Consider the following 26,349-nt stretch of genomic DNA (forward strand, 5'->3'; position numbering starts at 1 on the left):
TAATACCTATTTTAATTTCATCATTTTCAGCAAGTATGTAGTGCTCTCTGGTGGTTCAGAGGAACTTTTACAAACAACTAATTTATAGGTTATGAAGTTGATTTTTTGGAAGTTTCCTGTTCTACATGTCAGTTATTTACAAATTCAATGTTATTTGCTATAACTAAAAAAAAAAATCTAAATAAAATAATGTTACCTACATGAATTTTGCCATAACTAAATGATTTTAAGCTGGTAGAGCTGCAACTAGTAGAAGAAAGGCAGTATAATTTATGCATAAATTCTGAATTTACTTTCTTAAAACTTGATGTTGTAGTGAGATGGTATTCTACACAAATACTTGTATAGGGAAGAGAGGTGATATTTCTTTCTTCAGAAATATTTTAGTGAAAACAGTTGAAAGTTCAGATAATTGAATTTCTAGAAGCTGAGATATATTTAACATGACAGTGACACTTATGTACAATATCCAGCTACTGTGCCATTTTCACAAAATCTAAGGCAATTTAAAAATCTCCATTTATGCCATATTAGTAACTTGTTTGACTTGCAGTTTTGTGTACTCTGTAGTAGAGGTTCCCATGCCTGAGCATAGCAAACAAGGGACTTCGACACATGCCACTAGCGTTGTCAGTATGCCTGTGCTTTACCTTGCTTATTCTTTGTGAAAGGGAGGTGAGTTAACAGTGCATTGATTATGTAACCTGGTGTTCTGTGATACTAGAATATCTAACTGTAGGGAGGTGAGTATGATTATTTGCAGAGTCTCGGGTGCCTGGCAGTCTTAATGCTGAGCTTTGGCAGCTTTTCTTCCTCGTGTTGGCATGTTTTCTTACCCTGTGGCAGTACTGGAAAACCTGTATTAAGAATTATTTGAAGCATTACTGGTTCTCTGTGCTGTTACCATTCCAAATGGCTAAGTGGACTGGAACCTTTAACAAAGTACAAAATTAAATTCATTTGCAAAATGGAAAACTGAAATACGTAGACATAACTGATTTACTTGTCAACTGGCCTCTTAATATGTTTTCCAAGTAGCTGTGGTTTTAAATTGCCCTAGCATTTTTGGTTGATCAAAGGGCTTCAGACATGCATGCACACATTAATTTTGTTTGCTTTAGTAATTTTGGTACTTGTACTGACAGATCAATAGTTACAGTCCATTCTTCCTTCTTCTTATGAGTCCCTGCAAAAGTAGGCGCAACTGTAATTGCTAAGAAGTACAGGAAGAGGCGGCAAAATAGTAGAACCAAACTAGGGAAGTTAGCATTTGCCACATTAAAAAAGGCAATAGAATAGAAAAGGTCTACTTGCTGAGCTTCTGCATAAGTCTTGTGGCTTCCTAAGCTTTTTTTTCCTATCCTTAAAGGCTCCCTTTTTATATTTTATCACAAAGTTCTTTCATACCACAAAAATCAGATGTCTTGAAGTTACTGTGCATTTGGCATATACTGTTTGGGCAGTGGTTCAGATGTATAAGTCAGTGGTTTTAAGAGTTTGCTCATTCATTTTAAGTTCTGAATTTTATAATGGGAGATTAATAAGACTTTGTAAACCCTGGCTACTGGAACACAGTAATTTACCACTTAAAGTTAGCAATTCTTTTTTCTTTTTTTCTGTCTCAAAGGGTTAACACTCACTTTAGGGTATTTTTTTTTAATCCCTAATAGTTGCTAATGATCAAGCTTGTGGGGTTTTTGTTGTTGGTTTACTTTGGGGTTTTTTTGTCCTTCCCCAAACCATGGTTCTTGAGTTATTTTTTTATCAGCATTACAAAAACGTTCGCTTATCTTTATTTATGTTATGAGATTATGACTGAAGCAGCATGCATAGGAGTCAGGTGACTCCTCTGTAATGGTGTGAATCTCTTCAGCAGCATTCTTTGGATGTAGGCTCTGTGCTGTCTTCAGCAGGGTTTACAAGATGCATAAGAATGCGTTTTCTGTATCATTGTACCTTTCTGAATTAATATTTGGTTACTAAAGAAAATGAGAAGTTGAGAAGATTTAAAGCAAATACACTTAATAAGGTTAAAAGTAGTAATGTCTTGAATATTTATAGTATCTTTGAAGAGCCCAAGCAGTTCTGCAGCAATCTGGCTTTCTTATAAGCTTGATTTTGCTTCCCTGTTGAAAAAAAAATGAATACTGTTTGTGGTCTTGCAAACCATGGTTGAGAAACTCCCTTCAGCTCAGTGGATTAACTTTAGGTTTGTATTTATGTGTATTTGTTGAGGAGCATTGCTTCTTGCGTTTTGTTTATACAGACCTCAGAGTATGGTATGCTCAGTCCTGCAGTAAAGAGTATCTTTAGGAACTCAGGAACTCATTGCACTCAATTCATCAGGACTCTTGCTGACTAAAACCATATTGATTGACACCTTGGTTTAGCAATATACTTTAATACGTGATTAACTTTAAGCTTATTAAGGGTGGAATTCAGCTCCAGATGGACATCTAAATTTAGGTTTCATCTGAAGCCGCTAATTGTTGAAGTTAGAAGGGATGTAGGCAGTGGAGCCTAGAGAAGGATACAGTTCACTTGCTACTGGGTATCCCTCTCAAGGTGGGCTGAATCTGTTTAGGCTCACTGACTGTATTGTTGAAATCTTCTACTGTGAAAGAGAAGTTCAGTTCACACATCTGCAGATAGGTGTTAGCAAGGTGTTTTAATCTGGATTCGATTTTTTTGCAGTAGTCCCATTGACTCTGAAACTATTTGCATGCTTAAAACTTAGGTGTGCCAGTGTGATCATTTGCTATAGTGTTGTAAAAAAGCATTCTTCTGGAAGTCACCAGCTTTTCAGTTCAGGACTGCTTTGTTTGCAAGAACTCTCTTAGCTTTGCAAATCAAATTAAATTAGTCTTGCATAAACTACCTAAATTTGTAGCCCAGTGGTGATGAATTGTAAAGTGCTCATGTCTGCCTTTCGAAAATATAATCTTAATTTCTTTGATTAGTGCCAGGAAAGTAAACTGATTGTGCCATGTTCCATCTAATGGGTTTAATTTATCTAGATTTATCAATGATGATGGTTTATATAATCAGGCTATAAGTCCAAGTACTGTGTAAATACCGAAACATTTTAAAATGAGTGCTGCTAGCTTTGTCTTTTAGTAAAGATCTAGTTTAAGGAATTAAGTATTTCAAAGTAAGTATGGTTAAAGGGAAAAATGTATTTAAAGTATTATATTTCTGAAGATACCTGGAATTTTCAGTGGTTGCTAAGGACTTCAGTAACGTAATAGTTTCTGCCTCTTTTTAGCTCAGTATTTATTTCCTGCTGGTGAAGTCAAACTTAAGAAAAGTTAACCCTGTTAGTGGAGCCAGAGGACTTAAATCATGCACTATTACATCATCCTGAAGGCTCCCTTCTGAACATGTGCTGCCTACAAGGACAAGCTTTATCACAAGTCTAGAAATCTGTTTAAGAAAATGGTTAGTGCAGATGAAAATTCAATTCCATAATAAGGAAGATCTCAGCAAGGAGTCAGTCTGCAGCTTCTTTTTATCAGTAGCAGGGGTGTTCACATACAGACCCCAATAGTTGCCTTGACAATTGGATAAAGGGAGAGAGATCCAGTTCCTTCAATACAAATTTTTCAGTCGTGTCAGATTTTCACAAACAAGCAAAATCCTTCTCTTGCTGAATATGAACTGCTTTGGTATGGGTGTCATTACAGCTAGAAAGAATTTTCTGTGTAAACACTGCCCAGAGTATCTTCTTCCAAGACCTGTCAAAAATGCATGCTGGTTTTAGAAGTGTTGGTAGTACGTGTTACTATGTCACGCTTGGCTCAATGTCAGTCCTCAGTGTTTTAACTTAAGTAGCTTTGGCTTTTCTGTGCTCTTTTTTGCACTCCATATAGAGTACATTCACTAATCTGATCTCTGATGTCAAAGCAATGCGTAGTTGTTGCAGAAGTGCCAGAATGGGACTTCTGCTGTAGGTAGCTGAAGATCCGAAAAGAAAGCTTTATTAATTTGACGTTCCAGAAACAGCATCACATCAGAGTTTAGTCTCTGATGCAGTTATTAGTGTCAGCTACTCTAAATGTGCATCTGTTTTTCAGAAAACTCTTCAGATTCTCTGTTGCCCAAGTCCTTGGCCAGCTCTTCCTTATCTGGTCATATTTAACTCATGTGATTTCTCTCTCTTTTCTTTTCTTTTTTTTTTTTCTTTTTTCTTCTTTCTTTCTTTCTTTATGGTACCTGATTTGATTGAAGCAGAGCTATGCATTGTTTTTAAACTAAATGTATGTAATCAATAGTTCTGTATTAATACCAAAGGCATTTTATCCATTTTGTGGATGGAATGAGAAAAACCATCACTAAATCATTTCAATATGAGGTTGTTTGGCATGGAAGACCAGTTGTCTAAACTTCATCTCTAGGAAATCAAGTCACTTTAATTGCCCATATAACACTGAAGAAAAAAAAAAAGCATTACAGAAAATGGTTTGCAAGCTGTTAATACATAGAGCTGAACAACATCAAAAGGACTCCTGATACTGTGCTTTGTATGTGGTACCTAGGCAATTTTCTAGACTAATCTTCTGCAGCAGCTTTCACTTGTAAGAAGGATTCTCTAAATACGTAGGCTTTTTTCCTGGTTTTAATATTCAGTAAAAGTGCAGTAACTACAAAAAGCCCAAAGCATGGCTTCACATATGCAGTAAACTTTAGTAGCCTGAAGACTTGGGTGTTCTCATCTTTCTTTATTTGCTTTACTCATCAGGACTCCTCTGTAAATCACTTCAGTGTAAGTCTGTCTGAAAGTCAGTGTATCAACAGTGAAAGCCAATTTATGTGCATTCGTCTTCATTAGTAGCTCAGTGTCTGAACATTAGCCTCCCTCATAACCATCTTCTGTTTCAAATCTGATAGATCTTTAAATGCCAGACTACATGTTTGTTCTTTCCTTCTGTGGGAGGGTGTGTCTTGGGACCAAATTGCAAGGTGAACATGGAAAATTAAAATAATCATAGAATAGGTAGGGTTGGAAAGGACCGTAAGATCATCTAGGTCCAATCCCCCTTTTCTGTCCCTTTCCATCCACTCTCCCTCTGCTTTGCAGCTAGCCATATGAGCCAAATTATAACGCTAACTGCTCTGTGGTTAAGGTCATTAGCAGTCCTGATCTAGCATATACTTTCGACAGTAATGAATCATCCCCAGCATGAATTGTCTGCCTGATACTGCATAACTTATACCAGCAGATGTGCTTTTTACCCTGGTGTTGCATATTGCATGCAAACTGTTCTGAGAGTTTTACATCTGTTTGTTTTTTAAATGTCTCTCTACATTGGGGTTTGCTAATAGAACTTTAAGTCTTAAAGACAGTAATAATATCAGACTAGTACAGGCTTGTTAAGGAGCAGTTCCAACAACAATATAATTTCTTTATCAGCAAAGCTAATGAGAAAGAATCCTTTTCTCTTGTGCTTGTTTGTGCTTGCTCCCTGTCTGATATGTCACGTATTTGTAATGCTCTTTTGGATCAAAGAGTGGAAGGAGAGTCAACATTTCCTGTCTTCTGATCCATAGAATCATAGAATAATTAGGGTTGGAAAAAACCTTAAGATCATCAAGTTCCAACCCCCCCTGCCATGGGCAGGGACACCTTATGCAAAATCATATCACCCAAGGCCTCGTCCAGCTTGGCCTTGAGCACTGCCAGGGATGGAGCATTCACAACCTCCCTGGGCAACCCATTCCAGTGCCTCACCACCCTAACAGGAAAGAATTTCCTCCTTATATCCAATCTAAACTTCCCCTGTTCAAGTTTTAACCCGTTACCCCTTGTCCTGTCACTACAGTCACTAATGAAGAGTCCCTCCCCAGCATCCCTGTAGGCCCCCTTCAGATACTGGAAGGCTGCTATGAGGTCTCCACGCAGCCTTCTCTTCTCCAGGCTGAACAGCCCCAACTTCCTCAGCCTGTCTTCATACGGGAGGTGCTCCAGTCCCCTGATCATCCTCATGGCCCTCCTCTGAACTTCTTCCAACAGTTCTATGTCCTTTTTATGTTGAGGACACCAGAACTGCACACAATACTCCAGGTGAGGTCTCACGAGAGCAGAGTAAAGGGGCAGGATCACCTCCTTCGACCTGCTGGTCACGCTCTTTTTGATGCAGCCCAGGATACAGTTGGCTTTCTGGGCTGCGAGCGCACGCTGCCAGCTCATGTTCATTTTCTCATCAACCAACACCCCCAAGTCCTTCTCCGCAGGGCTGCTTTGAATCTCTTTTCTGCCCAACCTGTAGCTGTGCCTGGGATTGCTCCGACCCAGGTGTAGGCCCTTGCACTTGGCATGGTTAAACTTCATGAGGTTGGCATCAGCCCACCTCACAAGCATGTCAGGGTCCCTCTGGATGGCATCCCTTCCCTCCAGTGTATCAACCGAACCACACAGCTTGGTGTCATCGGCAAACTTGCTGAGGGCGCGCTCAATCCCACTGTCCATGTCCCCGATAAAGATGTTGAACAGGACCAGTCCCAACACCGATCCCTGAGGGACGCCACTTGTTACTGGTCTCCAGCCGGACATTGAGCCATTGACCACAACTCTTTGTGTGCGGCCATCCAGCCAGTTCTTTATCCACCAAGTGGTCCATCCATCAAATTGATGTCTCTCCAATTTAGAGACAAGGATGTTGTGTGGGACAGTGTCAAACACTTTGCACAAGTCCAGGTAGATGACATCAACTGCTCTACCCCTGTCCATCAGTTCTGTAGCCCCATCATAGAAGGCCACCAAATTGGTCAGGCAGGATTTCCCCTTAGTGAAGCCATGCTGGCTGTCACCAAGCACCTTGTTGATTTTCATGTGCCTTAGCATGCCTTCCAGGAGAATCTGCTCCAAGATTTTGCCAGGCACGGAGGTGAGACTGACTGGTCTGTAGTTCCCTGGGTCATCCATTTTCCCCTTCTTGAAAATGGGGCTTATATTTCCCTTTTTCCAGTCATCGGGAACTTCACCTGACTGCCATGATTTTCAAATATGATGGCCAGCGGCTTCACAAGTTCATTTGCCAGCTCCTTCAGGACCCGTGGATGGATCTCATCAGGACCCATGGACTTGTGCATGTTCAGTTTTTTAAGATGGTCTCGAACCAGATCCTCTCCTACAGTGGGCCCAAGGTCTTCGTTCTGACAGTGCCTGAGTCTGCCTTCCAAGACTTGGGTGGTTTGGTCAGAGCCTTTGCCAGTGAAGACCGAAGCAAAGAAGTCATTCAGAACCTCAGCCTTCTCCAAATTCTGTGTAGCCAGTTCTCCCGAGAACTTCCTGAGGGGGCCTGCATTCTCCCTAGTCTGTTTTTTATTTGCTATGTACTTGTAGAATCCCTTCCTGTTATCTTTAATACCTCTAGCTAAGTTTAATTCTAACTGGGCCTTAGCTTTCCTAACCTGATCCCTAGCTTCCCAGACAACATCCCTGTACTCTTCCCATGCCACCTGTCCTTGCTTCCCCCTTTTATAAGCCTCTTTTTTCATTTGAATTTTCCTCAGGAGCTCCTTATCCATCCAAGGAGGTCTCCTGGCCCTCCTGCTGCACTTCCTTCTAGTTGGGATGCAACACTCCTGAGCTTGTAGCAGGTGATCCTTGAATATCAACCAAGAGTCTTGGGCCCCCCCGAAGCAGTGAGCTTGCTGCATGCTCTTCTCACTGTCCTGAGGATCTCAAATTCAAACGTCTCGTGATCGCTGCATCCAAGGCTGCCCTGGAGCATCACATTTCCAACAAGTCCTTCCCTGTTGGTGAGCATGAGGTCAAGCATGGCACCTCTCCTTGTCGGCTCCTCTATTACTTGCAGAAGGAAGTTGTCTTCCACACAATCGAGGAACCTCCTGGATTCCTTGTGCTGGGCCGTACCGTCCTTCCAATAGATGTCAGGGTGGTTGAAGTCACCCATGAGAACAAGGGCCTGTGAGCGTGAGGCTTTTCCTATCTGTCTATGGAGTGCTTCGTCCGCAGGTTCTCCTTGATCAGGCGGTCTGTAACAGATCCCCACAGTAATGTCTCCCATAGCTATATTCCCTTTAACCCTGACCCACAAACTCTCTGTGGACTGCTCACCTGTCCCCAGACAGAGTTCCATACTCTCCAGCCTATCCCTAACATAAAGGGCAACTCCCCCTCCCTGCCTGCCAGGCCTGTCTTTTCTAAAGAGCCTGTAACCTTCCATTCCAACACTCCAGTTACAGGAGCCATCCCACGTTTCTGTGATGCCTGTTATATCATACCCCCGTAGACATGCACACATCTCTAATTCCTCTTGTTTGTTCCCCTTGTTCTTTTTTGGGTCATCTGACAAAAGAAATCCTCTATAACACCCCTTTCATTCCCACAAATTGCTACTGATATTACTGAACTTATTCAAGAGTTTCTGAAGTAGCATCTTGATACTGTGAGAGATCCTAGCTGCTGAAGTCCACTTGCTACATTTCTCTTTACACATTGTCAGCACATTGTTTGTATGGCTGTCTAACAAGTTGGACAAAGGTACACTGCTGAGAAATTGCCCCTGGTTTTGGTTTGCTAAAATAACATTTTACTTGGTCAGTACCCAGACTCTGTTCAACTGCACAGGCAGATGTGCCTGCCCGGGGTAGCACAGTGCAGTGAGAAAGGGAAGGCAGAAAAGTTTTCAGTTGTAATGCTGGCTCAGAGTAATTACCATCCTTTCCGGCTATGGAGCTACAAGTCCCAGTAAAAAGAAAAGAAATCAGAAAATGCGCTGTCTTGAGGGCAAATCCAACCCGAGCAGAGGGAAAAGCAGCATAATATGTATGTGAAGTGGATGGTGTGTCGTGGTAGTGTCATGTGAGTTCTGTTCTTTTTAAAGTATGATGGAAGATTATTTCATGCATTTATTCAAAGTATATGTAGATTGCATACTAAACTAGATTTTTTCTGATGCTACAGTGGATGTGTTTCAGGCTTTTTGGCATTGTATTTAGATCTATAAAGTATGTTGCTAGCCTTACCTATGCATTTAGAACTGGAGTGCCTCACATAAAGCGGGATTAACCTTGAGTTTTATGGTTTAACCTTAAATATCTAATCATTGCAAGTGATAAGCCAGAATAAAAACAAACTTTTCACATTTTAAGAGGATTTTTAAGTGTCTAATTTTCAGGTAATTTAAAAATGTTCTTTCACATTGCTATCCTAGCTTGAAGTACTTTCCTGAAAGAATGGTGCTGTTCAGATAATGTCAGCATCTAATGACTTGGAAATAGACGTGTGTAATACATTGCTCAGCTTCAAGGGTTTTGTGGATTCGCATCAGTTAACAAAATTGCTGAAGTCCTGTGTAGTTGCAAGAGGAAAAGCTATTTTTTTTCTTTAGCATTACAGTCAGATGTTATCTATTGCAATCAGATGTTTTTCCGGAAAACAGATTTATGGTGGCTGAAGAGTATTTAAATAACTGCAGTTTATCAAAAGCTTTCAAGTTCAAAACTCTGTATTTTAATTTTTATTTTTATTTTGTCTAACATTTGAAATAAATCAACAGCTTCTGTGAAAGTTACTTTAATGGATTTGTTGGAACATCTAACTGATGATTTGAGAATTTGAAAGCAGTTGATCAGATTTTTTTTACTGTACTCATGAGGCTTGAATTTCTATTTAAATGCATTTTTTCTTTTTTAATGCACAAATAAGTGCCTTATTGGCTCAAATCCAAATTTCTTGCAACAGTTTAACCCTTTTTTTATTTACAGAACTCACAAAACAAGTTATTAATTATTTCAGTTGGTTCTAAAACAGTTATTAAACTACAGCAGTAACAGCTTTTTCCATCAGAGTTCAGCTTTCATTGCGTGCTTTCAATGTTAAGAAAGGATTAATTTTTCTTAATATTAAGTGAGCAGTGACAAGAGCAGACTTAACTGAAACTGTGCTGGTTTTAAGTGATTCAACTAATTATTACTTCCAGTGATTATCCATCAGCTGGTGCTTTTGCAGGGAGGATGCATTGGTTTTGTTCAGTTTTTTCTATGTTTGGGCTTTGTTGGTTGGGGTTTTGTATGTGTGTGTGTTCATTTTGGTTTTGGGTTTGTTTAGGTATTTTTATCGTGTGAACAGTGCTCTGTCTTTATCACCAAACAAACTTTCAGGGAACAGATTTCATTAGAATTACTTATGCTGAGTGATATACAAATTTCAATTTCAAATAGTATTTCTTACCTAATGAGATTCTGGGCAATCTTCTCAGTGGCATTATATGCAAGATTAGTGATGTAGTCTGCTTACTTCAAGTTCATGCTTCCTTTCTGCCCTTCCTAGATCGGTTTTAGATTACAAATAAACTGCCTATATATCTATACTTCCCTCATTCTTCAGTATAGTCCAGCACTCAGCTCAACTTCAGTCATCTGCAGAATGTTTTGCTGGGATTTGATTTTTGGCTGTCTTGTTTGAAATGCTTCAGGAATGGTTTTTAAGCAGCACTTAACAGTGGGGCTGTGGTTATAGCTATTTCAGGTGATAGCTATAATTGGAACACATATTAGAGAGTGTGCAGACGATTCAGATCAAGCATTTCACCATTTGATTGCCAATGACTTGCAGGGAACTTGGTTCTCCTAGGCTGTTTTAATTCAATACAGGATGTCAGTCACTGTACTTCAGTCACTGTTTTGAACTTCCAGTAAACCAGTGTTTTTTGCAGGACATTAATGATACTTTTAATGCAGACAGCCATCTTGATATGCTGTTGATTATGTCTGCTTTTATTATTTCCTGATTCATGTATGTTGTTTCAAGATCTGGTATTGTCTTAAAGCTTCATTAGCCTGTCCTTTCATTCCTGCTGGGGAGATGATTTGCTTTAGAGTATTTGACTGTTAAAGAAAATAATGTTTCCTTGTATAACTTTTCAGAAGTGTTGCAGCTTTCCCTCTGTCTCTTTTCAGAGAATGGACCTTGGAGAATGTCTGAAGGTGCACGACCTGGCATTAAGGGCAGACTATGAAATAGCTTCCAAAGATCAAGATTTCTTCTTTGAGCTTGATGTATGTATTTTGTCATAATGGTGGAGAGACAGTATAACTTATGTATCTAGGTAGATAAACTGAGCCACAAAAATTAAGTTTTTGGTACATACAAAATTAATTAATAGGCAGAAAAGCCCTTGGCTCAATTACATAAAAGATACATGTTTCTTCATGATTGTGTGCCAGGATTTAATTAATATTGGTAGTCATTTCTAGGTAGAACTGTTAAAGTCTTCCACAGAGCAAATAATCATAGACCTGGATACTGATTTAGTGTTATCAAGTAGCAAGTAAATGCTACGGCTGCGCATGCTTTGAAGAGAGCCTTAAATTATAGGCTTACTGAAGAAAGTAATTTTGTATTGGGGTTAACAAATCATATTCTGTGTCTCAGTGCACAGTAGTTTGAGTAATGTAGTTTTGGACTCCCAAAGAGGAAGTTAGTCTTCATTTGGACAAAAGGGTTTGGGATTTTTGTTCGAAGGGATGGTGTTAATATACTTAATAGCTTAAAACCCTACTGAAGAAAAGTTACATTGCATGTATTGATTGGGTGAGATGAACATGAATCCCCTTTGAAGGATTTTAATGTATGTTAGAAATGGTCTTTTCTTTTTAGAGAAGGTTTGAGACAGATTCACGTCCGAATTTCTGCAAATACTTACAACTATGATTATAGTGTAGACTAGAATCTTTAAAATGTTGCATATTTCTATATGCAGTTAGTCACCATAAACTGATAAGATGGTTTTACAAAGTTTCACTAATAAAAGCTTATTAAAGTTAAGTCTTAATAAATCTGAAGTGTTACGGCTAATGAAATACTCATGTTCTTGACAGCATTGACCAGTGTTCTTGTTGATGTTTCAGGCAATGGACCACCTGCAGTCATTTATTGCAGACTGTGACAGGAGAACAGAAGTGGCTAAGAAAAGACTAGCAGAAACACAGGAAGAGATCAGCGCTGAAGTTGCAGCGAAAGTAAGAATGTAAAACTACTCACTGAAGTCTCTTTGAAGGTCTGTTTTTCTGAGGAGCCGACTTAAGGCTTTGTCAAGCTATCAAACCTGAGAATTCATACTGAGGAGGGGGTAAAAATAAGTTTTCTTTATCCTTCTCAAAACTGCCTTTAAAGCACAGAGAGGGTAACACAGGGAAGAGACCTCTCTGATATTTTTGTGCTTGGGAAACTTGACTCTCCATTATACCATGCAATATAAATGTTAGTAGTTCTTAACATTTTTTGATCAAAACGTGAAGTAAACAATTAGATGGGCTTTTCTCTAGATCTGCTGGGGGAAAAAATAACTTTTATATGTGTTCTGCACATATGCACATGCTAGAGATGAATGGTAGTGCAAATCCTAGTTTGCAAGACTCACACAGACAAGATGTGAATTACTTGGAAGTCTGAACAAAATTCTGCTCTTGAGTTGGTACATAAACTTTAACTCAGCCTTTCTCAGTGTGGTTTTACATGAGGCAACTTCTGTTTCACTTTTACCTGGAGAAGATATCTCTGCCTGCTTCTTTTAATTCTGTAATTTTTGCATATAATGACTCATAATAGTTTGTTTTCCATAATGAAAAGTATTTCCTGTGTTAAGCCTTTGTTTCTCTTTCAAGGCTGAAAGAGTTCATGAATTGAATGAAGAAATTGGGAAACTGCTGGCCAGAGTAGAACAGCTTGGAGCTGATGGCAATGTGGAAGAATCTCAAAAAGTAATGGATGAAGTGGAGAAGGCTCGAGTAAAGAAGAGAGAAGCAGAAGTAAGTTGATTGTGTAAGGCCTGGGGGATGGAAAGGACAGGGTCAAGATTAAAATGGTTGGCATCTGTGTAATGCAAGATGTCTTATCTGCTTTCACTTAATTGCTTCATGTAAAACTAAAGAATTTGCTTTGTTGGAATCCTGTAAAGTTTCTATTTTAAAAGCCAGTCCTATACTATTAAAATTATACCCTCTTTGATGACTGATGCATTTATCTTAGTTTAGCTGTATTGGCCAGTTTTATCTATGGACACTAGAATTGTGTCTGTGTTTGTTGGACTGACTTACCTCATTCAGTCTCACAGCTGTTGCTGTGGCACCCCTGTTGTACCTCTGGTACGCTGATGTAGCTCATACTGGAAAGCTTCAATGAAGTAAACTATTGTCTTTATTAAAACATAGTTAATAAATGGCTTGTGTATCAGGCAAGTCAGAACAGTCCTTGTTGTAATGTTCAGGTGGCAGAACTCATCCAGAGCTTTGCATATGGTATTTCACCAAGATATTTAAGTCTGTAGAAACAAACTCCTGCAGCTGTTTTAGTGATATCAGATGGATTGCAAGCAGTCTTGTTTGTTTGTTACCTGAGTATCTGTAGATAAATTCTGCTCAGATAACTTGTTTAGTGTCTAAACACTTAGATTTCTCAGGGAAACAGCTACTGTTTTAAACTGGGTTTGAAATTAAAACTAATATTTTCATAATATGTTAACACAGTAATTCTACTGTTAATGTGTATTCATTGTTGCGTATGAAAAAGTTGTTAATTCTTCTAAGTAATATGGTCTTAAATAAAGATGACAATCGCCTCACTTTATTTAATTTGCAAAACCAGTTGCTGATGTCCTGCTTTTAAGTATGTCCAGTCTTCAAAATAAGGAGCCTGCCTTGTATCATAGAATCATAGAATGGTTTGAGTTGGAGAGAGCCTGAAGAATCTAGTTCCAACCCCTTGTCATGGGCAGGAGCACCGCACATTAGACCATGTCACCCAAGGCTCGGTCCAGTCTGGCCTTGAACACTGCCAGGGATAGAGCATTTACCGCTTCTTTGGGCAGCCTGTTCCAGTGCCTCACCACCATCACAGTAAAGAACTTCTTCCTTACATCTAACCTGAACTTCCCTGTTTAAACCCATCACCCCTTGTCCTGTTATTGCAGTCCCTGATGAAGAGTCCCTCTCCAGCACCCTTGTAGGCCCCCTTCAGATCTTAATGAGACAGGTGATTTATGAATAGTGTGAATTAACTGAAGGGTATGCTGGTGAACACAGAATTTGGTTATCAATTTGTAGTATATCTTTGGTAAAGTGTTATCTTTGTATATCTGTGCATTGAGAATTAACTGTTAGCAAATTATTTTGTGGTTGGGTTTTTGTTTGTTTTTTGTTGTTGTGTTTTTTTTTTCTCCAGGAAGTATACAGGAATTCTATGCCTGCCTCTAGCTTTCAGCAGCAGAAGCTACGCGTTTGTGAAGTGTGTTCAGCTTATCTTGGTCTTCATGACAATGATCGTCGACTTGCTGACCACTTTGGAGGAAAACTTCATTTAGGATTTATTGAAATAAGAGAGAAGCTTGAGGAACTGAGGGTAAATCATTCTTCCATTTTTGTGTGTATATGTGTGTGCTGCTACTTAATTACTTGCCAGGCAACCTTAATGGAGTATTTCTTTCTGGGTGTTTTAATTTTTTCCTATATTACTTTAAAAGTTTGGATTTCATTTGTCTACAAGACACTAAACATTCTAATTAAATATCACTTACCTGGTTAGTTTGGGATGATAACCTGTTTTGTACTGAGCTATATTAAAACACATGTTCAAAGGAATGCATCTTTGGAACAGAATGTGCAATTGTACTTGTAAAATGGGTAGCAGTATTTTGAATTACAGTGTTGCTGAAACGTATTTAGCAGTCATAGGAGATAGCCAGATGGATTTTACTTTTAGCCCGTTGGTTGCTTAAAAGTAATACAGAGGCTTCTGAAACTTCAAGAGCATGTAGTGGGCCTGGATGGTATTTTATAATTAGGATTGAATATTAATAGGCCTGGTGTTGAAATCCTCGTTTTTGGTGCTACTACATAAGGAGGATGATAACACATGGGGAAGTTCCTAAAATAAGATCTACAGAAATGCTTGGAGCTCAAGCAGTGTGCTGTATGGTGAAAGACTAAAACTCAATTTGTTTGTTACTCAGACAAAGATTAGGAGGTTACTTTTATTCCAGAGGTACCAACCCTATAGAATACCTCCTCTCCCCACTCCCGGAGGGATGGGAGGAGAATCGAAGGAATGTGATTCCCACAGGTTGAGATAAGAACAGTCCAGTAACTGAGATATAACACAAACCACTACTGCTACCACCAATAACAATAATAAGGGAAATAGCAAGGGAAGAGAATACAGCCGCTCACCACTTGCCAACTGATCCCAGCCTGACCCAAGCAGTGATCTTTCTTTACCACTGAACCATAAGGGAGAGGGAGGATTAGGGCAATAAGATATTTTACCTTTATCACTGATAGCAGTAACTGAGTAATTGACCATTGATTGTCCATTACGGTTTTATTGCTGTGGCTCATTCTTTTAAAATGACATGTCAGAAGGTACTCAAAAAACCTAAAGAAAAAAAAAGAAGATTTCTCGTTTTTAAAAGTAATTTTTGAAGGCTTTTAAGTTTAACTGACCATAGGTGAAATAAATAAGCTCCAACAACTCAAGGCAGTAGCTATCCACAGTCAGAATACAAAATATGTATATCTTGAAGTCAGGCAATTAAAATCATTTTTATAGGGATGTTGCATGTTCTCTATAGCTTGATGATTTGAAATCCAGTTGTAATATTATCCTAATCTTGATCTTGACCAGAAATTGTGTGCTGGAAGAAAGATTTACCGGAATTATATTCTGGACTTTTTGGTATTCAAGGAGATGGATTTGGACACAGATGTCATTTATAATTTTACTGTGAAAGTTGAGTTCAAGGCTCAATTAAGCATTTAACTGTAGAAATCACTAAAGACAGTAGCTACATGAATTGAAGTCCTAAAAGAAAATTATGCTACTGAGTTTGAGTAAATTGGCTTGGTTTATATTTCATAATATTCCAGCTGTCTTGCATGAATACTGTGTGGCTTATCCTTTGGAAAGCCCAGCTCTTTCTGCTGACTGCATTGGCAATTTAGGCTCCTAAAAATAGCTGCTGTAACTTAAACCTTAGATGCCTGGAGTAGATCATGTGTGCTTCCTTTCATCTGTCCATGAAGTTACACAGTCACTTAAACAAGAAACCTTGCTTGTAGTTATATTACTGATGCACAAGGGAAAATAGATAGAATTTGACATAAAGGTTTGATACAACTGACTATTTACATCATTTGGGAAGGAAAAAATGCATGTATAATTATTTCACATTCCCAAAACATCAATAAAACAATCTTTTTAAGTACTTAACTAACAAAAAAGAAAACAATAACTATTCCCTCCTTCCTCAGAGCTCTCCTCAGAGATCTAATCAAGATGCTGCTGGGGCAGTTCCACATCTCAGAAGAAGGTCTTTACAAAGAGTTGAATTTCTTGCATCATATCCAGAAGGTGGCAAGACTTGGGTTTGGCCAGATCTCCAGTTGTGAGTTTCACATCTGAGGGCCCTCTACTGAGCGTGCCTTGTCCCCCAGTAGTAGTGAGTTCAACCTGGGGTCTACCAGCGGAAGCATCCTCTCTAATTATATGTCTCACGGTCACAGTATAGAAACAAATAGCCTCAAAATGATGTATTGGTCCAGCCAAGTTCTTAGAGACTAGGGATTTCTTTGTCACAGCATAGCTGAAGGAGTTAAAACCGCTAACTCTCCCAGTTTTAATTCCTTTCTACCTTTCCCCAGTGGCCAAAATACGATGTGAGAGTTTCCATGCTAATCCTGTTAAAGGCATGAATTACTGCTCTGAATTCCCCTTTGTGGAAAACTTAATATAACTACGTATTTCAGGTCTTTGTGTCACACCCATCTAATGAAGCCCTTCTGCAATAACTTCTGGTTTTTGGAGAAAAAAAAAAGCTGAGGAAGAGAGGGAATAATTACACAAGGGAAAGGGAATATACATGAGGAAAAGAACTGAATATTAACTGTCTGGATTATTTTTATAGCACATTCATGTGAAAAATTTTGAATCTCAACTTAATGAATATATTCTTTTGCTTTTAGAGGATTGTGGCTGATAAACAGGAGAAGCGAAATCAGGAACGCCTGAAACGTAGAGAGGAGAGGGAAAGAGAAGAAAGGGAGAAGCTGAGGAGGTAGGCATCTATTTTAATTGTGTATACATAATGACTGATTTAACTTCAGTGGGAAAAAATAAGATGTAGTTCATACACATCTCTGAATCTGCAGAACCACAATAATCTGCATTCCTTGGAAACTCAAAAGAGTCAAGAGTGAATTTCATGTCAGACTCTTAAAACATGAATTGTTTTCATAGAAACCTTTTTTAAAAAACTGCAGATAGAAGTGTCTACGTATTTGAACAAATAGCCTTTAACTGAGGTAATTTTCAGGTGTGTAGCTTATTTTGAGACCTGACAGATGTGAGCTTACACGCATGTGAGTTTCAAACATCTGGTAGATGTTAGGTATTTTCTTTATAGATGTTAAAAGATTTTCCTTACTGGAAATAGTTGAATGTATGAATGAGGAAAGTAATTCCCTGTTCTTCCATGAAATGGTTGCCTTCAGGCTAAAGTGGAATGGAATTTGAACTGCAGTTCTCCTGACATGTTAGCTTCAGAGGCTAACAATGTAAACTTTTGAGATCTGTGGCAGACTGATAATACGTGTCTGATGAGAAATAAGGGAGTATTGACTTGAACTTTTCCTGGGAGGGATGGGAATAAAAAGCAGATGAGATATTCTTTTGGGTTTGCAGTATGGTGGTCTCAAAATAAATAAAAACCAACAAACACAAAACAGTTGTCAGAAAAATATGTTTCCTGGTAAACATGTTGCATAGGTATTAACATCAAATAAAAAGTCTTTAATTGCTAGTAAAATAAGAAATACAGTAATATAAGAAGTTTTGCTAGTAAAATAAGAAATACAGGTCAATAGCGTGGTTTATTATTACTAAATTGTAGTTTAATAAGATTCTGTAAGGAAAAGTTATATACTATTTTCTATTTATTTCAGGTCCAGATCCCACAGCAAGCATGCCAAAAGGTAAACAAATATGCAGACAAGAAATACCACCAGTGAAGCCAGCCTTTTAGAAGCTGGAACATTTTGTCTAGCACTGATAAAGATGTCCACCTTTGCAGACAAAATATTCTGTTGTGTGTTTATACAGTATTTATCACCATGCTACTTCTATTCTGTGGCTACTACAATGCAACTTACTGCCCAAAATGACATTTAGAACACAGAGTTGCTGTTTCTGCAAAACAGAAGCTTCTAGTTAATACCTTTTGGTGAAAACCCATATCCTAAGCACCAGGCTAATTCTCAGCATCTGACCCATCAATAGTACGAGTTTTCTTCTTAACCTACACAGATGAAGGTCACCCATGAGGTATTACTGCAAAGTAATAAAACAAAAAGGGGGGGGGGGTAGGAGGAAGGGATAGGTAATGGTGCTTAGAGCCTTCTAGAATAGTTTTATTGCAGTAGCTATGGGGAATGATATAGTCCTGCTTTCTCAGAACATCATAATACATAGGTTCTGGCAGATGATCGCTGTCAGTGCATTACAAAGTTCTACAACTTCACATGATAAAGACAAGATTTTAAGATTTTTAAAAAGTGCTTTTTCCATATTTTTAATCTATTTCAGAAGCCTTAATTGGCTATGCTGTAACCATACATACAGTCACGACTTAATTGTAAAATTGCCTGCATTAGTCACAGTGGAGGATTGCTTTCCCCTTTCTGCCTGTGTTAGGACAATGCAATAGCTCTGACCACCACAGACCATTCTCTGTGCAAATTTCCTTATGCATACAGTGCATAATATCCATAGTACACTGATGGAGTAGCGACGTGAATGTGTGTCTGGTCTAAGTCCTTTCTGTTTCTAGATCTAGGTCCCGAGATCGCCGCAGACATCGCTCTCGCTCAGCCTCCCGAGAACGAAAGCGAAGAACTCGCTCCAAATCCCGTGAGAAACGCCACCGCCACAGGTCTCGCTCTACCAGCCGCAGCCGGAGTCGCAGCCATCATAGGAGCAGGCATAGTTCTAGGGAGAGAAGCCGAGAACGCAGCTCCAAAAAGAGGTAAATATTTGCCTAGAAAGAAATGGCTTTTGCTAGATGCGTGATGTGAATTTTAACACTAAATTAAGTTTACGTTTCCCACTTGGTAATTTAAACACATTTTAAGACTGTCTCAGATTGTATTGTCTTGAATGTGTTTCACTGTAAGTCCCTCACTTGCGCATTTAGCATATTTATGATTTTACATACCATAGTGTTTTGGGTTTTCATTAGAATAATAGGGTTAGGTATTATTTCTGTTTCGGACAAGTGACATTAGGTATTGGTGTCAATACTACCAGCTTACTACAGCATAGAAAGTGAAACAACTGATCTCCATTTGAACCCAGGGATATCAGCAGTCCTCTTGCATTTGGTTTTTCCCCTGGGCTCTTGTTCCCAGCAGTGGAGCCCATCTGTGTGTACTGTGCCAGATAAGTTTAGATATGCCTGAAAATAAACTTGTTGTATTTATCTGAAGACGCTGCTTTGCAAAGAAAGTGGCTCAACCCCTCACGGAAGGATTACTGCAGAGAGCAGTCTGGAGCTGTTGCTTTTGAATGAGTCAGTTGCGATTTGCTCCTGAGGATTTGCTGGCTTATTTTAGATAAGTGAGATAAGCATAATTTAGGAGAATGTTGGAGTTGCGCAACGTCACATCTGGTAGGGAGGCCTGCTCGTAACCAGGGTTCCTTTCTTCTGTAGGTCAGCCACTATGGCATAGGTCTGAGAGCAATACAGCGGATGTAGTGCCCAGTGTTAAAACCCCAGCAGTCTCTCAACTTGCAGGAAGAGAAAAGATGTCGTTTTGAAATGAATGCACATGCAGAGTTTGCAATTGAAATTATCTTAGGAGTCAAATCACCAAGGATGAAGAAATATGTGTTGAATATATTCAAGTATCTCATGGGCTCTTTTCCCTAAAAATGACCTGCTTTTGTCTTCCTGGAGTATGTAGGTGGCTGTAGTCCCATTGTGCTCTCTAAGAGAGCATAGAAAACAGGGTTGATGCAAGTCTTTTATTTCCTTCACTTTGTTGCAGATGGATAAAACTTAGATGTCCAGTATTCTACTGGATGTAATCAGTAGTGTCTGGTATTTAAAATTCTTCAGGGTATTTTTTAGTCTCGTCAGCATTTTAGACGCGGCATTTTCCATCTTGATTGTAGCCTGTCATAGTTATCCTAAAGAACCTGCCTCTTCAAGGCATTCACAATGGCAGATAAGCAAATCTTCAAACGTGTAGTTTTTCAGTCTTAAAATAAACACTTTCATTTGAATCAACACACTTGTTAACTTGGATGAACCAAAGTATAGAGCGTATGCTGAAATTGCCTTTAATTCTTCAACTCTGAAGTCCAGCCTTGCAAGACTCAATTTCAGTCCTTTGAAGAAAACTATAGTGATTGATTGTTCCAGGATTTTCATTGTAGTTGTTCAAACTCTCCAATATGATGTGCATAATACAAGTGATGCATTGTCTTCTGTATGTTAGCAGAGAAGTATGTGAGAACCAGGAAATGGTGTGGACCATTGGCGCTATCCACATAACAGTAAACCTGTCAGTCTCAGCTACCAAAGTTGAATTGAAAAAGCACAGGGTGATATGAAGATAAAGTCAGTGTCTTTTTGCAAGGTAATATCAAAGGATAAGCCCTTCGAGTCTTGTTTTGTATGAATGAGTATTAAAAAAATACAGTGTACCTTAGGGCACAAGATTTCAACCTTATAATACTCAGTACTGGAAATACTTCTCCTAATGTCAGTTCCTGCCCTGAAAGAATGAGACACACCTGTGTTGGAAGAATCCTTGGTACCAGTCATTGTGTTACTGTTAACTTGAGGGAAAAAAATAATGATGCCATCATTAGCAGCTCACAGAATATTAGAATGGTTTCAGTTGGAAGGGACATCTAGTTCCAGTCCCCCTGGAACTAGAAGGATCATCTAGTTCCAGTCCCCCTGCCATGGGCAGAGACACCTTCCATAAGACAAGGCTTAACTCTCCCTCTTGAACTTCATGAGGTTCCTGTCAGAACATTTCTTCAGCATGTTGAGGTCCCTCTGAGTGGCAGCATGACCCTCTGTTATATTACTTCAGTAAGAAGTTCTCATGTAAACATTTTTTTTTTTTGACAGTTGAAATAATGAATAGAGCTGGGTTGTTTTTTTTGTTTTTTTTTTTTTGCAAAAAAAATGAAACCTATAGTAGCTCGAATGAATAAAATGTGAAAATCTTTGGACAGGGTTTATTTCTCTGAGGTCAAACAACATTTTTGCCATTAGAGTATAGATACTGTATTTTCAAGTGTCTGAAGAATTTGTAGAGCTATGATCTTGATGCACTGAGGCCAGGATAGCTATTGAACTTGCAGCAAGGCTGGATACCTCTCTTTTTTTTTTTTTTTTTTTTTTGAGAAATGCCCTTCTAGCCATTAGAGCTGCTTTTCACATGAATGTGGGAGAAGTCCTTCTTTTGAATACTGTTGATGCCAGAATCCAAAACAAACCTGAACTAGCAGGCTCAAATGTATTATACTTCCTCGCCTCCTAAGAACTCTTTTTCTAGTCCTGGGAAGCACTTGTTGCCAAGTCTGGATTTTTTTTGTGGTGTTTTTGCTGGTGGTGGTGGGGTGTGTGTTTGTTTGTTTTGAGGAATTTCTTAAAATACTGATTTGAAATACTTCTTTTATTCAAGCCTGTCTCTTTAAGCTCAAAACATTGAGTTGTCCAAGGAATTCTGGCTAAGCATACTCTGGAAAATAAAAAAAATACTCCATCAAGTTAACTTCTTCAGGAACGAGTCATAGTCTTTTTGTTTTGAATAACCAGACTGAGATCTGGGGAACATGGTGCTTTTGCCAAGCTCTTGCAGAAGAGCTGAGTGTGGCACCAGAAGCAGCAGAAAGACAGCTGAAAGCCACAGCAGTGGCAGCCCATGGTGCCACTAATTGTAGGGCCTGAAGAGAAATGTGGCATTTTGGTTGCTATGTGGGAAGTGTTGCATCATTTTATGTTAATGTAAAGTCTTCAGTGTGATTCTGGGACTTGGTTAAAGTACCGTAAAATACAGTTATTGTAGGCTGCTGAATCCTGCTGTAAAAGCTATTATATGTCTGGGATTTTTTTCCCCATTTTGATTGCATCCATTCTGGCTTTAACATGTAAGCATACTAGGCGGTTAGACTCCTTACTGGAGAAACTCTTGATGTGGAAGTCATTTTCCCATTTTGTTCTGTATAACATTATCACAGGCAAACATTAGCTGACTATTACTCTTTGCAGCAAACCATGCAGTTTCTTCTGTTTTTCTTGTCCACCCTTCTTCAGAAAGTATTTTTTAGAGTTTCACATAAAATGAAAAGCTGCCACCTCTCAGACACGACTTCGTTCTGAAAGTAAAGGGATGTTTATTGTGTGCTGCATCTGAGGAGATACTATAAATACATAAATTTGTGTAACAGACACATTTTCTTTAATCTGTATCATCATTTGCCTTATAAACAGGTGGATGGGTTTAAATCTTTTAATGTCTGGGGCATCATTTCAAAATTATCAATATAAGGAGTGGACCTCACACTCTGTGGCACAACTGAATGTGCATAAACCATCTAGCAATAATAGCAGTTTGTCTGAGATAATGGGTACCCATCTGGTAATAACAGAAACGTGCCTAAGTTTATAGGAATCCTAGGTCTACCTGTGCTTGGATTGCTGGCCTATCAAGAGCAGGTTGAAGTAAAGTTTTGCTTTTCCTTGCTGTTAACTGTAAGTTCCAAATAACTAAAATGAATCATCATATTTGAAGTTAGATGTTGAGATGTATACTCAAGGATAAGATCAGTAATGAATCATGGCAGCAGACCTGAATGTCGGTTAATTGAGAGATGGTTGTGTCCATGTGTTTGAGCCCACTTAACTCATGTGATGAGGGCTAATACACTCCCAGACAGACATTGTATGCATGAAGAGTACCTGAAGTCATAGGATGGGGTTTCATTTCACCTGGCTTTTGATGACTGGGTCAGATGTAAATCTTGTGGGTCTCATTACAGACTCATCTGACATAATTTTATGTCTATTTTAAAATGAGACAAATCATGCCCTGAAGTGTCTATTTCTTCTGCATACTATTAAGGAAATCTGGCTGTTCAGCTTAAGATGTCTTCATTGCAACCATTTAAAGCTGATGAGATAGATCCCACCCAGCATTTAGACGATTCTTTAAATATATTTCAGATCCCAGTTGACAGCAGAATATTCTAGCCCTTTCCTATTTCTTTGCTGTGGCAGAGAAGTACAGGCTCTGCTTTCTTGGTTTTCATGTGTTTGGTTGGTTTTGCTTTTGGTTTGTGGGTTGTTGGGTTTTTTGCTTTTTTTTTCTTTTTGTTTTTTTTTGGGGGGGGTGTGGTTTTTTTTTTGTTGTTGTTGTTGATTGTGGCTTTTTAATATATTTTTGTCATGTTTTGAGGAGCAGACAAACATTTTACTCCTTGAAGGGCTTGAAACTGTAGCTACATCTTTCTCTGCTTTCCTAGATCTGACTGCCTGCTCTAGGACTTTCTCAGGCTGCCCTGGGATTTTTGTCCAAAGCTGCTTACAGCCTTTTGTCCTCAGACACAATGCAGGCATCCACAGATAATGTCTTGGAACCAGTATAATGTAACACAGTTCATAGTTGCTGAATGTGATGGCGTGGATGCTGCCCACATATCTGGTGAAGAGTTTGGTTTCTGCTGAAGGAATCCACTTGATCAGTTGGGAAGTAATGCTTTCCAAGCATTCTAGGTAATATAAGTCTAGTAGAAGTTCTCATTCTAAAGGCTATGCCTTGCCCTTGAGAAAGAAAGGAATGGTATTTTAATTCTAAGTCTCCTGGCAATAATACTGCTTGCTAAAAGCAATTGTATAAAATTACATATCACAGTGGTGTGGTTCATTAAAGCCAGTCTTCCTTCTTGTCAGCTAATTAGAGACTTGCCTGTATAGAGATGGGATGGCTGGTTGAATACATCTTGTATTCCTTCAGAAATGTGTTGAATAAGAAGCTAAAGCTGTGCATGGCATCATGTCCTATCTATCTGCGTATTCCAGGATTAATTACTAGAGTTAGCTTGAGTTGACCAGTTTGGAAGCATTGTTACTTCCGCAGGGGACTTGCAGCACCAAATACTTGCGAAACAGCTGTGCTAACTCCAGTATTAACTTCTTATGTAGCTCCCCGTCTTACTTGTTGTCCAGTTTGTGGAATAGGAGTAATACCCAGGGATCTGAGTGTTGCAAATACTAAGTTTTGCAGAATACTGTATTGTAGGGAAAGTAATCTTTCCAGCTGAGGAATTAAAATGTAGCTTCTTTGTAAGCTTATAAAAGGGAATTAGTGCAAGAGTCTTTTGCAGACTTTAGTTTTGAAGCTTTGAGGTGATGACAGTAACTTCTTGTAAGTGGAGAGAGTACAGTCTTACTGCACAGTACTCTGGCTTTTTTGAGTAAGAAATTAGTGGCTGCTTTATGGCATGTTGTTAAGATTTTTCCGTAGAAGTATGTATTAGAATCTTATATGATTGCTGTACATCTTAAAATGAAAACATTGTTTTTGCGCAAGAGGCTTAAATGCACTCTCTGAGGGAATATAGAGGAGGAAGTGTAATCCATTTTTTTTTTTTCCAGTACAGGTAGCCAATTTAATTCAAAACCACGTGGATTGCTTAACAGCCCGTTTCTGGCTCCATTGTAAAGGTTTTGTAAATGGCAATTATCAGAGTAAAATATCTAAAACCAGCACCACCCCTCATTGCAAAATCACACAACGGGTAATTCCTCAAACAAAACTTAATTGTAGCACAGATTCCAGATTTATGTTATATTTGCCATGTAATAGCCTCATTCCAGAATTATGCGAGTTAAATTCTCCTGGTTTTAATTGAACTCCCATTTTTAAACACATTTAAGTTTGTAATTTAGATATCTGAAATAAGCTGAATTCCTCTAAATCTGGAGACTACAGATGAGAAATTGCAGTTCAGCTTCTCTTAATGCAAACTTGAGGGTGGAAGTCGAAAATAAGAGATTTAGTGAAGCACGTCGACGTTAATCTGGGCACTCTAATAAATGTAGATTAAATTCTGCCTCTAACAATATTTGCCTTTTGAAATTGGAAGTAGGAAGGGAAAAAGAGTAGAATGATTTCTCATGTCTTCTCATACATTTCTCTTCACATAAACCTGAAGTTGGGTTGGAAAAAGAAGAAAAATAGAAACTCAAAATGCTGTTTAATAGCTTATGACTTGTGACTCGCTTAAACTCTCAAATTTACTGCACCTTTCAGATCCTCAAAGGACAGATCTTCCAGAGACAAAGAACGTTCAAGAGACCGTGATAGAACATCACGTGATAAAGATAGAAGCTCAAGAGAGAGGTCACCGCGCGATTTCAAGGACAAGAAACGTTCCTACGAAAGTGCTAACGGCCGATCGGAAGACCCAAGGAGCTCTGAGGAGCGTGAAGCAGGGGAGATATAACTGGCTGTATATTCACCTGATCTAGCTTCCTATGGAGTTGCATACTATGGTTTAGTTTACAGTTGTTCAAAGGGACACCAGTGAGCAGTTCCAGACACTGATCCAACTAGGGTAGATGTACAGTATATAAAAGTGGTTATAACCAAGTCAGAATTAAACCCTATCAATTAATGATGCCTAAAGCTGGGTCCTGGACTTCCACCAAGTTGTAAAACTTTTCTGAAAGATTTCTCTTTATTCAGGACAACAGTTTTATGTACCAAGATGCAGATCTCAATGTTTTTAATCTCCTTTCCAATACAAGTTAGTGAACAAATTATGTTGTACTACTTGCCTTGGGTGCTTTTGAACCTTTATAAATTCTCCAGTTCTGCTCCAGTCAAAACAGCAGCATTGAAAAGTTGTATTTTGGGGGATTTTTTTGTTTGTTTGTTTGCTTTTTTTGTAAGTGGGTGGGTGGATGGATATGAACTTTTACTCTAAGGTTATGTTCCCAGTGATTTTGTTTTGTTTGGGAACCTAGGAGTTGATTACAGTGGGAGCGTTTAGACAGGAATGTGTGCTGGAGAAAGCGGAAATGTCTTTTTACAGTGCCTATTTAGATTTGGAAATTGAACAGCTGTTGCATTACATCTTTTTTTTTTATTTCTACTTAAATTTTGAAATCAAAGCCAGTCCCATATGTGTACCATTTGATTGGTATGTGTTCAATATATTTGTTTTTTTCCATAAGGACTCTTTCTGCTTTTTCTTGTGGGCTACATCCTTAATTGTATTAAACACACAAAAACCCCAGCAACAACAAACAA

General features: G+C 38.7%; 1 protein-coding gene across 3 annotated transcripts in view; it reads left to right on the forward strand.

The window, feature by feature from the left end:
* LUC7L2 (LUC7 like 2, pre-mRNA splicing factor) overlaps positions 1–26,272 on the forward strand; it is a 36,806-nt gene extending 10,534 nt beyond the window's left edge. For all 3 annotated transcript variants that reach the window (XM_062624217.1, XM_062624219.1, XM_062624218.1), the window contains exons 3-10: positions 10,927–11,025; positions 11,878–11,988; positions 12,634–12,777; positions 14,189–14,365; positions 16,984–17,075; positions 17,962–17,991; positions 18,846–19,040; positions 25,348–26,272. In XM_062624217.1, the coding sequence (XP_062480201.1) occupies positions 10,927–11,025; positions 11,878–11,988; positions 12,634–12,777; positions 14,189–14,365; positions 16,984–17,075; positions 17,962–17,991; positions 18,846–19,040; positions 25,348–25,540 (1,041 nt within the window). In that variant the 3' untranslated portion in view covers positions 25,541–26,272. The remainder of the gene's footprint in view (positions 1–10,926; positions 11,026–11,877; positions 11,989–12,633; positions 12,778–14,188; positions 14,366–16,983; positions 17,076–17,961; positions 17,992–18,845; positions 19,041–25,347) is intronic.
* The last annotated feature ends 77 nt before the right edge of the window (positions 26,273–26,349 follow it).

This window comes from Pezoporus occidentalis, unplaced genomic scaffold (assembly GCF_034315485.1).
Source record: "Pezoporus occidentalis ecotype Australia unplaced genomic scaffold, CSIRO_AGI_Poc_V1 ctg263, whole genome shotgun sequence".
NCBI lineage: Eukaryota > Metazoa > Chordata > Aves > Psittaciformes > Psittacidae > Pezoporus > Pezoporus occidentalis.